The 20,224-nt window shown below is 42.9% G+C and overlaps 1 protein-coding gene across 4 annotated transcripts in view; it reads right to left on the bottom strand.

Moving 5' to 3' along the window:
* sdha (succinate dehydrogenase complex, subunit A, flavoprotein (Fp)) overlaps positions 1–20,224 on the bottom strand; it is a 106,985-nt gene that overhangs the window by 69,589 nt on the left and 17,172 nt on the right. For all 4 annotated transcript variants that reach the window (XM_073030340.1, XM_073030490.1, XM_073030574.1 and 1 more), the window contains exons 6-10: positions 17,919–18,067; positions 15,962–16,086; positions 8,253–8,421; positions 2,637–2,832; positions 885–1,056 (exon numbers count right to left, since the gene is read on the bottom strand). In XM_073030340.1, the coding sequence (XP_072886441.1) occupies positions 885–1,056; positions 2,637–2,832; positions 8,253–8,421; positions 15,962–16,086; positions 17,919–18,067 (811 nt within the window). The remainder of the gene's footprint in view (positions 1–884; positions 1,057–2,636; positions 2,833–8,252; positions 8,422–15,961; positions 16,087–17,918; positions 18,068–20,224) is intronic.

Consider the following 20,224-nt stretch of genomic DNA (forward strand, 5'->3'; position numbering starts at 1 on the left):
TGGTATTAACCATTTCTACTTTGGGAAAATGTCTCTGCCTGTCCACTCAGTCTATGTTAGAGATGTATGAGGTGCTAAGAGGCAGAGAATCTGCAGATGCTGGAAATCTGAACAACACACACAAAATGTCGGGGGAACTCAGCAGGCCCGGCAGCATCTATGGAAAAAAGTAGAATTGACGTTTCAGGCTGACACCCTTCTACAGGACTGGGGAAAGAAAGCTGAGGAGTGGGAGAGGGCAGAGAGAAACACAAAGTGATAGGTGAAACTGAGAGGGCAGGAATGAAGTAAATAGCTGGGAAGTTGATTGGTGAAAGAGATACAACAGGACTGGAGAAGGGGGGAGTCTGATAGGTGGGGATAGAAGGCCGTGGAAGAAAGAAAAGTGGGGAGGAGCACCCAAGGGAGCTAATGGGCAGGCAAGGAGATAAGGTGAGAGAAAGAAAAGGGAATGGGGCTGGTGAGGAGAGGGTGGGGGTGGGGGTGGGGCGGGGGCATTACTGAAAGTTTGAGAAATTGATGATCATGCCACCAGGTTGGAGGCTACCTAAACGGAATACAAGGTGGTGTTCCTCCAACCTGAGTGTGGTCTCATCATGACAGTAGAGGAGGTCATGGACTGAAGTATCAGAATGGGAATGGGAAGTGGAATTAAAGTGCGTGGCCTCCAGCATTCTGTGTGTGTTTCATGCACCTCTATCAAGTTACCTCTCATCCTCCAACATTATTTGGCAAGGAATAAATATTTGTCCTCCAAACACTGACATTTTGTAGGAACAAAAAACCAATGATCAAGAACCTATTTTAACCTTGATTGGTTAGAACACTCTGTGACGTGCTCTGGAAATGGTTTGCTCCATTTCAGAATGAGTCAGAAAGCTTACCAGGCTTGGACGTTTCTGCAATGGTGAGGGCACAGGCACGACCAAACACCACCAAGTCGAGTAAGGAGTTTGCTCCAAGCCGATTAGCTCCATGTACAGAAGCACTAGCAGCTTCACCACAAGCGTAGAGACCAGGGACGACAACATCTTTACCATTTACATGCTTAATCACCTGCAAGAAGCAAATTATACACTCAAATGTAGTGAAACTATTTTTATACCATGAGCCCAACACACTTCCATTCAGATAAACTGTTTTAAAAAACTGTACACCTCATGAACACTTTAGAGCAGGGGTTTCCAACCTTTTTTATGCCATGGACCTCTACCATTACCGAGCAAGCTTCATTATATGACATGTTGCTGCAGGGTTAGCTTGCAGGTTGAGTCAGTGGTGAGAAAGGCAAATGCAATGTTGGCATTCAATTTGAGAGGATTTCAATATAAAAGCAAGGATGTAATGCTGAAGCTTTATAAGGCATTGGTTATACCAAATTCGGAGTACTGCCAACAGTTTTGGGCCGCTTATCTAAGAACCGATGTGGCGTTGAAGAGGGCCCAGAGGAGGGTCATGAGAATGATTCTGGGAATGAAAGGGTTTGTGTATTAGGCTCTGGGCCTGTGCTCACTGGAGTTTACAAAAATGAGGATGGGGTTCTCATTGAAACCGTTTGAGTATTGAGAGGCATAGATAGAATGGATGTGGATAAGATGTTCCCTATAGTGGGGGAGTTTAGGACCAGAGGGCACAGCCTCAGAATAGACGGGTGTCCATATAGAACAGAGTTGAGGAGTAATTTCTTTAGCCAAAGGCTCATAAATCTGTGGATTTCATTGCCACAGACAAGTCATCAGGTATATTTAAAGTGGATGTTGGTAGATTAGTCGGGGGATCAAAGGTTACAGATAAAGGTAGAATGGGGTTGAGAGGGATGATAAATCAGCCATGATGGAATGGCGAAGCAGACTCGATGGGCCAAATGGCCTAATTCTGCTCCTATGTCTTATGGTTTTGTTATTTTCTCATAACACAACCAGTGTCAATGCTGTAAATGTACCAAGTTCCTAAAGAAAGCACAATATAATTTTGTTTCTACTGGCTTAAGAAGGTTGAGATTCACATTATTCATAGTAGACCACATACTAAAATGACCTTGTCAGGGAACAAAAGTGGTGCCTTCTTTGTTTCACGACTTTATAGTGCAACACACACAAAATTCTGGAAGAATTCAGCAGGTCAGTGAGCACTTGTGGAAAGGAATATAGAGTTAATGATTCGGGCAGAGACCCTTCAACAGGTCTGGCATTCTAACTGGTTGCATCAATGTCTGGTGTGGAGGGGAGGCACTGCATAGGACTGAAATAAGCTGCAGAAAGCTATGCTTTGCAAATCTTCTTTAAACTTTCCCCCTCTCTTCCCCTCCCCACCTTCCCTTTGGTATTTGACATTCCCAACATGGAAGAAAACATCCATGCCTCTCAGTTTTGTATATTTCTGACGGCTCACCCTTCAGTCACAAGTGTGTGGGTAAGCACAGCCAATTCTGTTGCTGGCAGAATTACCAGGTGGTGAGGTAACAAAGTAAATGCTACAGGCCGAGACCTTTCAGCAAGTCCTGATAAAAGTCTCGGTCCGAGAAATGTCGACCATATATTCCTCTCCATTGATGCTGCCTGACCTGCTGAGCTCCACCACAGCACTTTGCATTTCTCTGGATTTCCAGCATCTACAGAATCACTTGAGTCTATTACCTGTCCTCTGTAGTTGGTGGGGACACCCCCCATATTGTAATGCACTGTAGGCAAAACTGGAATTGGCTCTTTGGTGACATCCACACCAGCAAAAATCATGGCAGTTTCTGAAATGCCAGGCAGTCGCATTGCCAGCTGCTCCGGGGGTAGATGGTGCAGCTGTAGGTAAACATGGTCTTTTTCAGGGCCACATCCTCTATTAAGAGAATTAAAAGCAAAAGTCAATAATCAAGATATTATTGACATCAGATATATTACTTTCAATTCTTAGATAGTCAAAAATATGTCAGTCAAAAAAATTAAAGCTATTAGTATCAAAATATTATGTTAGTCCACATTGCATCAGACAGTTTCATATAAATAAGCCATGTTCTTTAGCATAAGAGATGGGATGTCATATTGAAGTTGACCAAAATCACTGTACACTATTCAGGAAGAACATGCCAGAAAGAGATTCACCAGGATGGGCAGGAAGGATATGTCAGAAAGAGAGAGGTTTACCAGGATGGGCAGGAAGGACATGTCAGCAAGAGAGAGATTTACCAGGATGGGCAGGAAGGACATGTCAGAAAGAGAGAGATTTACCAGGATGGGCAGGAAGGATATGTCAGAAAGAGAGAGGTTTACCAGGATGGGCAGGAAGGACATGTCAGCAAGAGAGAGATTTACCAGGATGGGCAGGAAGGACATGTCAGAAAGAGAGAGATTCACCAGGATGGGCAGGAAGGATATGTCAGAAAGAGAGAGATTTACCAGGATGGGCAGGAAGGATATGTCAGAAAGAGAGAGATTCACCAGGATGGGCAGGAAGGACATGTCAGAAAGAGAGAGATTCACCAGGATGGGCAGGAAGGATATGTCAGAAAGAGATTCACCAGGATGGGCAGGAAGGACATGTCAGCATGTGAGAGATTTACCAGGATGGGCAGGAAGGATATGTCAGAAAGAGAGAGATTCACCAGGATGGGCAGGAAGGACATGTCAGAAAAAGAGAGATTCACCAGGATGGGCAGGAAGGACATGTCAGAAAGAGAGAGATTTACCAGGATGGGCAGGAAGGATATGTCAGAAAGAGAGAGATTCACCAGGATGGGCAGGAAGGATATGTCAGAAAGAGATTCACCAGGATGGGCAAGAAGGACATGTCAGCAAGTGAGAAATTTACCAGGATGGGCAGGAAGGATATGTCAGAAAGAGAGAGATTCACCAGGATGGGCAGGAAGGATATGTCAGAAAAAGAGAGATTCACCAGGATGGGCAGGAAGGACATGTCAGAAAGAGAGAGATTCACCAGGATGGGCAGGAAGGACATGTCAGAAAGAGAGAGATTTACCAGGATGGGCAGGAAGGATATGTCAGCAAGAGAGAGATTCACCAGGATGGGCAGGAAGGATATGTCAGCAAGTGAGAGATTTACCAGGATGGGCAGGAAGGATATGGCAGCAAGTGAGAGATTTACCAGGATGGGCAGGAAGGATATGTCAGCAAGTGAGAGATTTACCAGGATGGGCAGGAAGGATATGGCAGCAAGTGAGAGATTTACCAGGATGGGCAGGAAGGATATGTCAGCAAGTGAGAGATTTACCAGGATGGGCAGGAAGGATATGTCAGAAAGAGAGAGATTTACCAGGATGGGCAGGAAGGACATGTCAAAAAGAGAGAGATTCACCAGGATGGGCAGGAAGGATGTGTCAGAAAGAGATTCACCAGGATGGGCAGGAAGGATATGTCAGAAAGAGAGAGATTTACCAGGATGGGCAGGAAGGATATGTCAGAAAGAGAGAGATTCACCAGGATGGGCAGGAAGGATATGTCAGAAAGAGATTCACCAGGATGGGCAGGAAGGACATGTCAGAAAGAGAGAGATCTACCAGGATGGGCAGGAAGGATATGTCAGCAAGAGAGAGATTCACCAGGATGGGCAGGAAGGACATGTCAGCAAGTGAGAGATTTACCAGGATGGGCAGGAAGGATATGTCAGAAAGAGAGAGATTTACCAGGATGGACAGGAAGGACATGTCAGAAAGAGAGAGAGATTCACCAGGATGGGCAGGAAGGATATGTCAGAAAGAGATTCACCAGGATGGGCAGGAAGGACATGTCAGCAAGTGAGAGATTTACCAGGATGGGCAGGAAGGACATGTCAGCAAGTGAGAGATTTACCAGGATGGGCAGGAAGGATATGTCAGAAAGAGAGAGATTCACCAGGATGGGCAGGAAGGACATGTCAGAAAGAGAGAGATTCACCAGGATGGGCAGGAAGGACATGTCAGCAAGTGAGAGATTTACCAGGATGGGCAGGAAGGATATGTCAGAAAGAGAGAGATTTACCAGGATGGGCAGGAAGGATATGTCAGAAAGAGATTCACCAGGATGGGCAGGAAGGATATGTCAGAAAGAGATTCACCAGGATGGGCAGGAAGGACATGTCAGAAAGAGAGAGATTCACCAGGATGGGCAGGAAGGACATGTCAGCAAGTGAGAGATTTACCAGGATGGGCAGGAAGGATATGTCAGAAAGAGAGAGATTTACCAGGATGGGCAGGAAGGATATGTCAGCAAGAGAGAGATTTACCAGGATGGGCAGGAAGGATATGTCAGAAAGAGATTCACCAGGATGGGCAGGAAGGACATGTCAGAAAGAGAGAGATTTACCAGGATGGGCAGGAAGGATATGTCAGCAAGAGAGAGATTCACCAGGATGGGCAGGAAGGACATGTCAGCAAGTGAGAGATTTACCAGGATGGGCAGGAAGGATATGTCAGAAAGAGAGAGATTCACCAGATGGGCAGGAAGGATATGTCAGAAAGAGATTCACCAGGATGGGCAGGAAGGACATGTCAGAAAGAGAGAGATTCACCAGGATGGGCAGGAAGGATATGTCAGAAAGAGATTTACCAGGATGGGCAGGAAGGATATGTCAGCAAGAGAGAGATTCACCAGTCTGTTTCCTGCAATGGAGGGCTTACCAATAAAGAGAGAGTGGATAAGCTGGTTTACCCTCTCTTGAATGTGTGAGGTTGCAGATGATCTTACAGAGATTTACAAATTTATGCCCTTTTCCAAGGGCAGGGGAATCTAGGACCAGAGAACACCAGTTTAGGGTGAGGGGAGAAATTTAAAGGGGATCTGAAAGGTTTCCCCCCCCCCCCCCCACAATGTGGAGGTTGGTGCACATCTGAGAAGAGTTGCCAGAGAAGGTTGTACAGGCAGATACTATTGAGATACAGTAGGGAATAGGCCCTATGAGCCATGCTGCTCAGCAATTTCCCAATTTAATCCTAGCCTAAACATGGGGCCAAATTAACCTACTAACCGGTAAGTTTTTGGACAGAGAGAGGAAGCCGGAGCACCCTGAGGAAACCCACTCAGTCATGGGAAGAACGTACAGCCTCCTTACAGGAAGCAGCAGGAATTGAACCTGGTACTGTAAAATGCTGTGCTAACCACTACATTACCACGTCACCCAATTAAAATGTTTAATAAGGATGGGAAGAGTAAAACTAAACAATAGGCTAGAGGAGAAAGGTTTAAAAGAAACCCAAGCAAAGGTTAGTCATGAACTTCCAGTAAGATGGTGGTGTACTCGACTGTAGCAGTTTCTATGGGAACCAAAGTTGTTACTGAGCCTTTTAAATGTATTTTTGATCATTGCAAGACCTTGCTAGATATTAAGAACTTTAAGTATTCAAAGTCTACCCCATTAGTGAGTTGCTCATTGTGGAAAAACTGAAGGAGCTGGACATGGTGCGGATCATGGTGTTGCCTGCGTCAGAGGTATCGGGTGTGAGGGAGGTGTGTAGTTCAACAGCGAGTGATCATCCTCGTCACTTTTCTTGAGATCACAAGACTCTGTTGGACGTTGTTAATGTGGGATCCTGCAAGTCCGATTAACTCATTTATTGGAGGACAGCAGGGACAGATGGTGGGGGAGCTGCATTGCCTCAGTCATAGTGAGGACTAGGCCTCAAGCTGTAGTGCTGCCCAGGAGAGGTGCCACGACCGATGTGCTCCACCGGGGGCAGTGTGAAGTGGTGCAATGTCCAAGCCGGAGTCCGTGCTGCCCCCCAGTGTTCACTCATCAGAAGACAATCTGTACTGTGTTTGACTGCAGATCTCTACAACATGAACTTAAGAGTGCACGAGTGAGTTTGTGCTATCTTATATGTGCTATGTGTTCTCTGTACAGTGTGTGACTGTTGGAACTGGGTTTGCACCTTGGCTCCAGAGTAATGCTGTTTCGTTTGGTTGTATTCTTGAGTATTTATGTATGGTTGAAAGACAATTAAACTTGAACTTCGAAACAGAAGGTGGGTATATGGAATGTACCCAGTAGGACAAGTACTTGTACAGGATATGGATCTTGTATGGGCACATCTGACTAATGTAGATGGGTATCACAGTCAATGTGTACGAAGTGGGCAATTAAGTCGTGTTCTTATGCCACGTTTCTATGATTCTATATCAATAGCTCATCTCATTGTTCAGTACAACTGCGAGGAATAAATCTGTCACTGTATTAAAGCCATGATCTGAGTGATCAGTTCAACAAATGTGCTATTTAAACTTCACAGTAAATTTATTATTAAGTACCTACATGTCACCATATATAGAACATATATAGAACTTTCTTGCAGGCTTTCACAGTAAAACAAAGAAACACAATAGAATCAATGAAAGAATGCACACAAAGATTGACAAACAACTAAAGTGCACTAATGTACAAGACAAATTGTGCAAATACAAAAAAGAATAAAACAAAATAATAATCATCAATAAATAAATATTGAGAATATGAATTGTAGAGTCTGCGAACGTGAGTCCGTAGGTTGGGGAATCAGTTTAGTGTTTTCGTGAGAGAAGTTATCCACAATGGTTCAGGAGCCTGATGATTGATGGCTGCTCCCGAACTTGGCGTGGGACCCAAAGCTCCATGAACTGTAACCCATCCCAGTTCATATATAGCCAATTCAATAGCAACACTTCTGTTTGAGCTTAGGAATACTGCTCTTTTTCTAAGCATTAAATTAATCAAAATCTATAACCATTTCTATAGCTTGCGGCACAGAATTCCAGCTAATCTCTGCCCTCTTGTGGATGATCAAAAACCAGCAGTTTAAAACAATTCACCCCAGCCCTGCCTTTGTGAAAACGAGGGAAGTAGGGCTAGATTAAATGCACCACATACGGCAGATCCCTTTCTCTCTAGCCCTCAACTTTTTCTACCCAGCTGGGTTCACCTATCACCTTCTAGCTACCCTCCTCTCTCCCCCCCCCACCTTTTTCTTCTGGCATCTTCCCCATTTCTTCTCATCCTGAAGAAGGGTCTTGGCCGAAATGTCAACCAATTGTTCATTTCCACAGAAGCCACCTGACCTGCTGAGTTCCTCCAGCATTTTGCGTGTGTTACACAGAAGAGATGTCCCAGAATTCAAACAAATCTGTGTGCCAAGTCAGCTATTTCTCTTAAAGGAATTCTAGAGTTATTGCTTGGCTATTTTTGCAAACTGACAGTCAGATGTTGATGGAAGAGCAGAGACAAGGTAGGTGGCTGAAAGATAAAGTACAATTTTCAACTGCGCAAAGAATTCATAAGGGTAAGTATGAAAATCTTACCGTCCTTCACGAATTTCAATTGTCATGGATCGTGAAACAACATCCCTTGAAGCCAGATCCTTTGCAACGGGAGCATAGCGTTCCATAAATCTCTCCCCCTCACCATTAATGAGAATTCCACCTTCGCCACGACATCCTTCAGTAATCAGACAGCCAGCACCATAGATTCCTGGATTAGGGTGGGAGGAGGTTTGATAGGTGGCCATGCAGGAGGTAAAGAAAAATTGCTTGCAGGTATATCTAAACCTGACATCGCACAGTACAAGTTGAAAATTTAAACATCTGCTTCTAAACCTTCAAGTATCCCTCTAAAACCCTTTAGATATCCCTCTAAATCTTTCCTATCTGTTCAAATGACTTTTAAACGTTGTAATTGTACCTGTTTGTACCACCTCCTCTACCAATTCATTTCATATACCCATCATTCCCATAAGATTTAGGAGCAGAAGTCGGCCATTCAGCCCATCGAGTCTGCTCCGTTATTCAATCATGGGCTGATCCACTTCATCCAGTCATCCCCACTTCCCTGATTTCACCCCATACCCTTTGATGCCCTGGCTAATCAAGAACCTATCTATCTCTGCCTTAAATACACCCAGTGACTTGGCCTCCACAGCCACTCATGGCAACAAATTCCACAGATTTCCCTTTGTGAGAAACGTGTCCTTCGGTTCTCTTAAACATTTCTCCTCTCAACTTGAAGCTATAGTTTATTTTTAGTCCCCCATCCCTGGAGAAATAACTGCGAGCATATGCTATCCTTGTTATTTTAGAAAGGTGACCCTCAGCCTCTGACAACCCAGGGAAAACAGCCCCAATCTATCAAGTTTCTCCTCATAACTCAAGCCCTCCAGTCCCATCTACACTCCTGCACCCTCTCGAGTTTAATCACATCTTTTCGAAAGCCTGGTAATCAGAAATACACACAATGATTCAAGTGTGGTCTCACCACCATCTTGTACAGCTGAAACAGGTATCAGCTCCTGTGCTTGATGCCTTTGTCAATGAAGGTAAACGTATTGCACTCCTCCTTCACCACCTTGCCGATATGTGTTGCCATTTTCAGGCACTCTCAGGACTCTCTTGTTCTTTGACCCTCCTCCAGTGTGCAAATCCTGCCCTTGTTTATGTTCCCATCCAATCTCAACTGTCAACTATCCTTGTCACATCCTCAAAGAATTCAAGTGAATTTATTGAACAGAACTTACTTTACATTAAAACAATGCTGAGTAGGTTTGATTACATTCTGTTTACCAAATGAAGTTATTTCCTCTCTAATGTCAAGAAAACGAGATTGTGGTGCTATTCCAGTCTGTGCGAAACAGATATTTACAATGTATGCAGTGCGGCTTAATTAAATGAAAATTTCTATATGTACATGTAACAAGTGACTTTGACAGTCCATAACACTGAAAGGCCATTGGCAAGCCGGGGTGTAGCATTACTCAGCTGCACAGCAGCCCTTGGGAAGAAGCTGTTTTTCAGTCTTACTGTCTTGGCCAAGATGTTTCAGATGGCAGGAGACTGAACAGGCAGCATCTGGGATGAGATGGGTCTTTAATGATGTTACAAGCATGCCGTAGGTACCGAGAGCTGGAACTTGGCTCCAGGTCCAGTAGTTGATTCCCAGTGATGTACTGAACCATTCCAATCACCCATTGGAGTGCTTTGTGATCTGTCTTGCTTAACTAGAGTACCACACTGTCAGTATGCTCTCTATCACACATCGATAAAAATTGACCAGCAATTCTTGGGGCAGATTAGGTCTCCTCAAGCATCTCAGGTAGTACAGTCGCTGGTGTTTTCAGACCAAGACAGCTCCTCGGATATGTTCATCCCCAAAAACTTGAAACTGGAGACCCTTTCCACTACCTCACCATTTATGAATAGAGGGATTTGCTGGGACCTCTTGTCTTCCTGAAGTCATAAATCCTTAAAAACCTAATTCTTTGACCAAGATTTTATTTGCTTATCCAACTACATCCTTTACTTATTTGTTTCTGGAAGGTTCTTCAGATATTTTAGTGGATCAAAGGTGATTTGTAAATACAAGCTGTTGTTGCTATTAAAAGATCCACCTTTAAGACATTCAGTAAGTATTAGTGAAGGCAAGATCCCTTTTTTCCTGTAAACAGTCTCTTAAGTTGAGATAAAAATAGAAACAAGAGAAAATCTGCAGATGCCAGAAATCAGAGCAATACACACAAAATGCTGGAGGAACTCAGCAGGCCAGGCATCTAGGAAAAGAGTACAGTCGAGGTTTCGGCCCAAAACGCTGGCTACGCTCTTTTCCATAGATGCTGCCTGACCTGCTGAGTTCCTCCAGCATTTTGTGTGTGTTGCTCCTGAAACAGAAGGTAGCTTTTTTGGTATAATAAAACATTTGACCTATTAATAGTGTTCTGCATTGGATTGGGAAAACAATTTTACTTATGTCCTTCAAGTCCTTGCATTAGCTATTAAAATATGTTGAATTATTGTCTGATTATGTCCAATCGAATATTGAAAGGTCTAGGTGGAGTAGATGTAGAGAGAATGTATCCCATAGTGGGGAAGACTTGGCCTAGGGGAGACAGCCTCAGAATAGGACATCCCTTTACAAAAGAGATGAGGAATTTCTTTAGCTAGGAGGATGTGAATCTATGGAATTCATTGCAACAAATGTCAGAGGAGCTGACTCATTGGGTGTATAAAAAGCAGAGGTTAATAGGATCTTGATTAGTGTCAGAGTATCAAAGGTCACGGGGTGAAGGCAGGAGATGGTATTGAGAAGGATAATAAATCAGCTATGATAGAATGGATGAGCAGATTCGATGGGCCAGATGGCCTAATTCTGATCTTGTTTTATGGTCTTGTGGACAGCTATGACAAAAAACCTTATCATCAAAAGTTGCAATGATATATTCTACAATGCAGACAAGTTGTCAGGAACAGGTTCTGTTCCTGAGAACCATCTGTTAGCCAAACTGCTCATAAGGCAGAAATGAATAAAATCTGACTGAGGAAGAGGTTCATATAAAAAGGTGATTAGGCATAAATGGGAAGAGCAGCTGGTAAGCATCCTCACTATCTTGTTAAATGAGCCAGTACAGCACTCCCAGCTCTGCTAGGCTTAGCTCAGCCTGAACATTATGGCTCAGGAAAGAGAGACAGCATTCCCACCCATTGTGAGATGCCTGTTGCCCTACAGCTAGCAAATCCATAAGATCACATGACCATCAGATATAGAATTAGGCCATTTGGTCCATCAAGTCTGTTCTGTCATTTCATCACGGCTGATCCGTTTTCCCTCGCAGCCCCAATCTCCTGCCTTCTCTCCGTATCCTTCATACCTTAACTAATCAAGAATCTATCAACCTCTGCCTTAAATACGCTCAATGACTTGGCCTCCACTGCTGCACAGGGCAATGAATTCCACAGATTCACCATTCTCTGCCCAAAAAAAACCTCAGCTCCATTCTAAATGGACACCCCTCTATTCTGAGCTTGTCCTCTGGTTTCAGAACCCCCACAGAGAAAGTACCCTCTTGAAATCCACTCCATTGAGGCACTACAACATTTGATAGGTCTCAATGAGATTCCCCTCCATTCTTCTGAATTCCAGTGAGTACAAGCCCAAAGCTATCAAACACTCCTCATATGATAAACCTTTCAATCCCAGAATCATTTCTTAGATAAGAGGCCCAAAACAGCTCACAATACTCCAGTGAGGCCTCAGCTGTGTCCTAAAAAGCCTCACCATTACATCCTTGCTTCTATATTCTAGTCTTCTCAAAATGAATGCTAACATCGCATTTGCCTTTCTCACCACCGACTCAAACTCAACCTGCAAATTATCCTTTAGGGAATCTTGCACAAGGACTCCCAAGTCCCTTTGCACCTCAGATTTTTGAACTTTCTCTCTAATTTGAAAATTGTTTGTGCTTATATTTTTTCTACCAAAGTGCATGATCATACACTTCCTGACTCTATATTCCATCTGCCACTTCTCTGCCTATTCTTCTAATCTGTCCAAGTCCTTCTGTAACCTCTCTGCTTCCTCAACACTACCTGCCCCTCTACCTTTCTTCGTATCATCCGCAAACCTGGCCCCAAAGAGATCAATACTGTGATCCAAGTTTAACGTAAAAAGCTGTCCCAACACAGACGTGTGAAACACCACTAGTCACCAGCAGCCAATAAGAAAAGACTCCCTTTATTCACAGGCTTTGTCATCTGCCAGTCAGCCAATGCTATATATTTATCTTTCCTGTAATACCAAGGGCTCTTGTTAAGCAGTGTCTGGCATCTTGTCAAAGGCCTTCTGACAATCCAAGTATAGCATCCACTTCTCCTTTGTCTATTGTGTTTGTAATTTCTTCAAAGAATTCCAACAGATTTGGCAAGCAAGATTTTCCCTTCAGGAATCCATGCTGACTACAGCTTATTTTATCATGTGCCTCCAAGTTCCCGAAAACACATCCTTAACAAGCGATTCCAACATCTTCCCAACCACACAGGTCAGACTAACTGGCCTATAATTTCCTTTCTTCTGCCTCTCTCCTTTTTTGAAAAGTCGAGTGACTTTGCAATTTTCCATTCTAGAATCAACCGATTCTTGAAAGATCTTTACTGATGCCTCCACAATCTCTTCAGCCACCTTTTTCAAAACCCTGGGGTGTACACCATCTGGTCAAGGTGACGTATCTGCCTTTAGACCTTTCAGTTTCCCAAGAACCTTCTCCCTAGTAACAGCAACTTGAAACATTTCTGCACCCTGACACTACTAGTGTCTTCCAAAGTGGACTGATGCAAAATACTTTTGGCATCCTCTTTAATATTATCGGCTAGCTTACCTTTGTATTCCATCTTTTCCTTCTTGATAACTATTTTAGTTGCCTTCTGTTGGTTTTTAAAAGCTTCCCAATCTTCTAACTTCCCACTACTTTTTGCTCTATTATATGCCCTCTCTTTGGGTTTAATGTTGGTTTTGACTTCTCTTGTTAGCTACAGCTGTCACATCTTGCCTTTAGAATACTTCTTCCTCTTTGGGATGTACAGTGGCATGCAAAAGTTTGGGCACCCCTGGTCAAAATTTCTGTTACTGTGAATAGCTAAGTGAGTAAAAGATGACCTGATTTCCAAAAGGCATAAAGTTAAAGATGACACATTTCTTTAATATTTTAAGCAAGATTACTTTTTTTATTTCCATCTTTTAGTTTCAAAATAACAAAAAAGGAAAAGGGCCCGAAGCAAAAGTTTAAGCATCCTGCATGGTCAGTACTTAGTAATACCCCCTTTGGCAAGTATCACAGCTTGTAAACGCTTTCTGTAGCTAGCTAAGAGTCTTTCAATTCTTGTTTGGGGGATTTTCGCCCATTCTTCCTTGCAAAAGGCTTCTAGTTCTGTGAGATTCTTGGGCTGTCTTGCATGCACTGCTCTTTTGAGGTCTATCCACAGATTTTCGATGATGTTTAGTTCGGGGGACTGTGAGGGCCACGGCAAAACCTTCAGCTTGCGCCTCAAGGTAGTCCATTGTGGATTTTGAGGTGTGTTTAGGACCATTATCCTGTTGTAGAAACCATCCTCTTTTCATCTTCAGCTTTTTTTTTTACAGATGGTGTGCTGTTTGCTTCCAGAATTTGCTGGTATTTAATTGAATTCATTCTTCCCTCTACCAGTGAAATATTCCCTGTGCCACTGGCTGCAACACAAGCCCAAAACATGATCGATCCACCTCCATGCTTAACAGTTGGAGAGGTGTTCCTTTCATGAAATTCTGCACCCTTTTTTCTCCAAACATACCTTTGCTTATTGCAGCCAAAAAATTCTATTTTAACTTCATCAGTCCACAGGACTTGTTTCCAAAACGCATCAGGCTTGTTTAGATGTTCCTTTGCAAACTTTTGGCGCTGAATTCTCTGGTGAAGACACAGGAAAGGTTTTCTTCTGACAACTCTTCCATGAATTGTGCAGGTGTTGCTGCACAGTAGAACAGTGCACCACCAGTCCAGTGTCTGCTAAATCTTCATGAAGGTCTTTTGCAGTCAAACAGGGGTTTTGATTTGCCTTTCTAGCAATCCTGCGAGCAGTTCTCTCGGAAAGTTTTCTTGGTCTTCCAGACCTCAACTTGACCTCCATCGTTCCTGTTAACTGCCATTTCTTAATTACATTACTAACTGAGGAAATGGCTACCTGAAAACGCTTTGCTATCTTCTTATAGCCTTCTCTTGCTTTGTGGGCATCATTTATTTTAATTTTCAGAGTGCTAGGCAGCTGCTTAGAGGAGCCCATGGCTGCTGATTGTTGGGACAAGGTTTGAGGAGTCAGGGTATTTATAAAGCTTTGAAATTTTCATCACCTGGCCTTTCCTAACGATGACTGTGAACAAGTCATAGCCCTAACAAGCTAATTAAGGTCTGATACCTTGGTAAAAGTTATCTGAGAGCTCAAATCTCTTGGGGTGCCCAAACCTTTGCATGGTGCTCCTTTCCTTTTTTTCACTCTAAAATTGTACAAAACAAAAATAATACACTAATCTTGCTTAAAATGTTGAAAAGAATGTTTCATCTTTAACTTTATGACTTTTGGAGATCGGTTCATCTTCTACTCACTTAACTAATCACAGTAACAGAAATTTTGTCCAGAGGTGCCCAAACGTTTGCATGCCACTGTATATACCCTACACCTTCGGAATTGCTTCCAGAAATTCCGGCCATTGCTGCTCTGCTGTCATCCCTGCCAGTGTTCTTTTCCAATCAATTCTGGCCAACTCCTCCCTCTTGCCTCTGTGATTCTCTTTACTCTATTGTAATATTGGTACTCCTCCTCAAATTTCAGGGTGAATTCTATCATATTATCACTGGCCCCTACAGGTTCCTTTACCTTAAACTTTCTAATCAATTCTGGTTTATTGCACAACATCGAATCTAGGATAGCTGATCCCTAGTAGGCTAAGCTATGAGCTGCACTAAAAAGCCATCTCATAGGCATTCTAGAGATTTCCCCTGAATCAACCTGAATTTCCTGATCTATCAGTATATTGAACTTCCCCCCCCCCCCCCCCAATGACTATGTAACATTGCCCTTTTGGCATGCATTTCTATCTTCCCTTGTAATCTGTAGACAACATCTTTATCACTGTTTGGAGGTTTGTATCTAACACCCATCAAGTTTTTTTTTTAAATGCTTGCAGTCTCTTAGCTCTACCCAGGATTCTATGTCACCTCTTTCTATTGATTTCATTTCATTTTCTACCAACAGAGCCAAGCCACCCCCTCAGCCTACCTTCTTGTCCTTCTGGTACAAAGTGTCCCCTTGGATGTTAAGCTCCCAGCTATAATCTTCTTTCACCCATGATTCAGTGATGTCCACAATATCATAAACCAGTCTGTTAATGTGCTACATGTTCACCTGCCTTATCCATAATACTTCGTACATTAAATATAACACTTTCAGTCCTGTATTCATCAACCCTTTTTGACTTTGAGCCTTTTTACATTGCAACTCATCCCATTGACAGGAACATTGCCCTATCATCAGCCTCTCCTTGCTAGCAGTCTCACTACACTCTGCCTCTGTTTGTAAGCTACCATCTCATCCTCAGCCCCATCACTCCTATTCCCATTACTATCAACACACCAAGTCTTCCAAACATTTGTTCACAGGAATGGGACATTAAGAAGTCAGTAGTTTGTAAGCTGGGACACATGCGGGAGTAATCCACATACCTGTGGGATGAAACTGGACAAACTCTAAGTCCTGGTTTGACAATCCAGCCCGTGTGACCATGGCACATCCATCACCAGTGCTCGTATGTGCTGAAGTGCAGCTGAAGTAAGTCCTTCCATACCCACTGCAAGGTAAAAATATTTTCTTCACTGCCTAACATCTACATAAAAAGAACTCAGCCATGTTATCTACAAATACCTTTTCTAACAGTATTCAAATGAAAAGCAGATTTTTGACTTATTAGTTTATAAGTCTTTATAAACTAAATACATGAACATCTTCTATGGAATATCAGGGCATTGCTTTCTTCTCCCATTGCCAACTTGCTTGGCTTGAAATGTTTTTTTGACCATTAAGGTGCACAACAGATCTAGAGTTTAGCCAGTAACAACAGCGAGTGGATTGCTCAGTGCTATCAAATCAATATAGAACATAAAATGTAAGGAAGAATGCTACTAGAACCAAGAATAGAGGAAACTTTAACAGCAACTAGGCAGTTACAAACCATTTTAAAGAGGTACTTCCAAGATTTTCTCAAACATGACTATCTCCCCTCACCCCACCTCACAGTGAATTGACTATATTCATTCAGCATTCATTTTGAAAGATGATTAAAAACCATGTATCCATAATACCATAAAACATCGGGGCACATTTAGGCCATTCGACCCATCAAGTGTGCTCCACCACTCCATCATAACTGATTTATTATCCTTTCAACACTATTCTCCTGCCTTCTCTCCGTAACCTATGATGCCCTGACTGATCAAGAACCTTTAATTCCAAAGACTTGGCCTCCACAGCCCTCTGTGGCAAAGAATTCCACAGAGTGCTACCCTCTGGCTAAAGAAATTTCTACTCATCTCTGCTCTAAAGGGACATCTTTGTATTATGTGCCCTCTGGTCCCCTACTATAGGAAACATCCTCTGCATGTCTTCTCTCTAGGCCTTCAATATTCAATAGGTTTCAGTGAGATCTCCCCCTCATTCTTCTAACCTCCAGCGAATAGAGGCTCAGAGCCAAACACTCCTCGTAAGTTAACCCTTTTATTTCCAGTATCATTATCAAGAACCTCAAGACCCTCTCCAATGCCAGCACACCCTTTCTTATATCAGTGACCCAAAACTGCTCATGCTAAGTGAAAATTTTCAGTGGAATATCAGGAAACAAATTTATCTGGGGCAGTGCATTGCTAGTGAATTGCGATCTTTATCCAAAACAGCCAAAACTGTTACTCAAGTCTAAAGATATGGCAGAAAATATCTTATGAAATAAGATATAAATATATTATGACATAAATCCATAAAACTAAGAGGAAAGGAGCACATCAGGAGAGCTGGGACAACATAATTGTGACCATTTTCAAGAGAAGTGTGTAATTTCTGTTGGACCTGGTGATATTGATGCAGAAACTTTGCAGAGCAATGGCTAACACAAGGATGCACAATTTTAAGGTGCTTGGAAGTAGGTACAGAGGAGATGGCAGGGGTAAATTTTTCCACACAGAGAGTGGTAGGTGCATGGAATGCACAACTGGCAACGGTCGTGGAGGCGGATACAATAGGGTCTTTTAAGACACTCTACATGGATAGGTACATGGGCTATGTGGTAGGGTAATTCTAGGCAGTGTCTAGAGTTCATTACATGGTTGGTACAACATTTTGGGCCTAAGGGCCTGTAATGCGCTGTAGATTTCTAAGTTCATACCTTGTCCCTAGCACTCCTTCTCTGCCACCTGTCCCACACCCTTCCTGCAGCACTCCACCCTCATCATTCCCAACATCCTTTGCTTACGCCAGATTTACAAGCTCACTTTCTACTCCAAATTGACAAATACAGAATTGTGCAAAGGTCCTAGGCACCCTAGCTATATATATTTGCCTAAGACTTTTGCACAGTACTGTAAATTGCATGAAGAATTTAACAAATACAGGGAAATAAAACCGAGCTCTTACCCAGTAGCAAGCACAGTGTTATTGGCTCTAAATCGGTGAATAGATCCATCTTCCATACACAGTGCAATAACTCCTCGACACTCTCCATTCTCCATCAGAAGATCCAAGGCAAAGTATTCAACAAAGTAACTGGTGTCATAGCGTAATGACTGTGGAGCACATAACAACAACCTCCATTATCTTACAGATAAAACACTGAAAGAATGCTTGTGCAGCAGGGGAAATGGTGAAGACCAACTCTTAAGCAAAAATCAGAACCTTACCCAATAATGCGGGTTTAACATGAACTAAAGGTCTCCAACAGAACAAAATGATTTTATGTGGCAGCATCATTTAATTCCCCATCAGAATTAGGTTTATTGACACTGACATACATCATGAAATTTGTTGTTTTGTGGGTAGCAAAACATAAGTTGGAGGAACTCAGTAGGATAGTTTGCATCTATGGATAGGAAAAAAGAATCAACGTTTAAGGCCAAGATCTTTTAAGACTGGAAAGGGTCTTAGCCCCAAAAGTCAACTCTTTATTCCACCCCATAGATGTTATCTGACCTGCTGAAGTTCCTCTAACATTCTGTCTGTGTTACTCTGGGTTTCCAGCATCTGCAGAATCTTGTATGAATATAGTACAATATAGGACCTGACCCGCTTTCCTCACGATTGCATTAATATGTGGAGTCCAGGACAAATCCTCCAATATGCTGACGCCCAGGAACTTGAAGCTGTTCGCACCCTCCATTATCTTTTGTGATACATTTTCAAAACAAATAGTTTCTAATGTGGGTGGAGATACGTCTCTACCAGAAGAGGTGTAAGGCACTCCTTCCCTGCACTAGTAGGCAATTCACGCTTGGGCAAGATGTAGCACCTGCGTAGCGTCCCCCCCACCCACCTCCGATCAGGGTCACATGAAGCAGGTGATGGACGGTCGTATGAGCATCTGGTATATATCACAAGTCCTGGTTATGTGACCACTGACACCAGGCAATCTCTGTAGAGTATTGATAATGGCTGAGGTCACCCGCCTTGTAAAGTCACTGCCTAGAGGGTGGCAATGTCAAACTACTTCTGCACAAAAATTTGCCAAGAATTATCATGATCATGGATACAAGCATGAAACGACACATCAAATGACAAATGAACCCACATCAAATGACACAGTACATAATGATGGCCACCTAATGAATTTTTTACAAAATCAAGTTGTCGGACTTCATTTCTAATACTCGATGTTGTTATGAGTATTGGACTTAAACACCAAGCTCAGCTGTGTCCTCACTTACCACAAATCATCAACACAAGTCCAGGAGACACAGGAGTGGGATTAGGCCATTTGGCCCATCGAGTCTGCTTGCCATTTCATTACAGCTGATTTCTTATCCCTTTCAACCCCGCTCTTCTATGCACCCAGATTTGATAGTCCCATACTTCTATTTCCATTGGCTTACCCACTCCAAACTTATGTCTCTCAGCTCTAAAACCCCAGAATCTCCATGCTTTGCTACTGCTAGCACTTTGTGCATTTCTTCTTTCAACTCAGTTCATCTACAAAGTCCCCAGAACTTCTTTCCTGCAACATTATAACTCTCTAACTTTCCTCTTTGAAGATGCCCCTCAAAATCAACACCGTTAGCAAGTTTTCAGTCATCATTCTGGGCGGCACAGTACAGCAGCAGTTTCTGTAACGCTTTACAGTGCCAGCAATCATAAGATTGGGGTTTAATTCCACTGCTGCCTATAAGGAGTTTGTAGGTTAGACACAGGCAGCAAGGTAGGGTGGTGGTTAGCACAACGCGATTACAGCAGTAGTAACCTGGATTCAATTCTGCCACTGCCTGAAAGGAGCTTGTGTGTTCTCTTTGTGAGTTTCCTCCTACATAACAAAGACGTATGGGTTAGGGTTAGAGAATTGTGGGCATGCCACGTTGGTGCTATAAGCGTGGCAACGCTGCACATCCTTTGGCTGTGTTGGTCAATGCACAAATGACCTACTTCACGGAACATCTCAATGTGTTGATGTACATGGTGGCAAATTAAACTAATCTTTATCATGTCAAAATTGTGCCAAAATTTGTGTAATAAAATCCCTGTGAAAGTGCCTTGAAGCTTTATGTCACACTAACAGCAATAGATAAACAGGCTGCTAGGAAGGAAATATTAAAATATGTTTAGGTAGGGTAAAATGTTAATTTTGGGGCATCATGAGAGCAGTGACACTATTACAGCTCAGGGTGTTCAATTCTGATGCCACCTGTAATGAGCTTGTATGTCCTCCAGTGACCTCGTGGGTTTCCTCTGGGTGATCT

Source organism: Hemitrygon akajei, chromosome 1, assembly GCF_048418815.1.
Source record: "Hemitrygon akajei chromosome 1, sHemAka1.3, whole genome shotgun sequence".
NCBI classification, from domain to species: Eukaryota; Metazoa; Chordata; class Chondrichthyes; order Myliobatiformes; family Dasyatidae; genus Hemitrygon; species Hemitrygon akajei.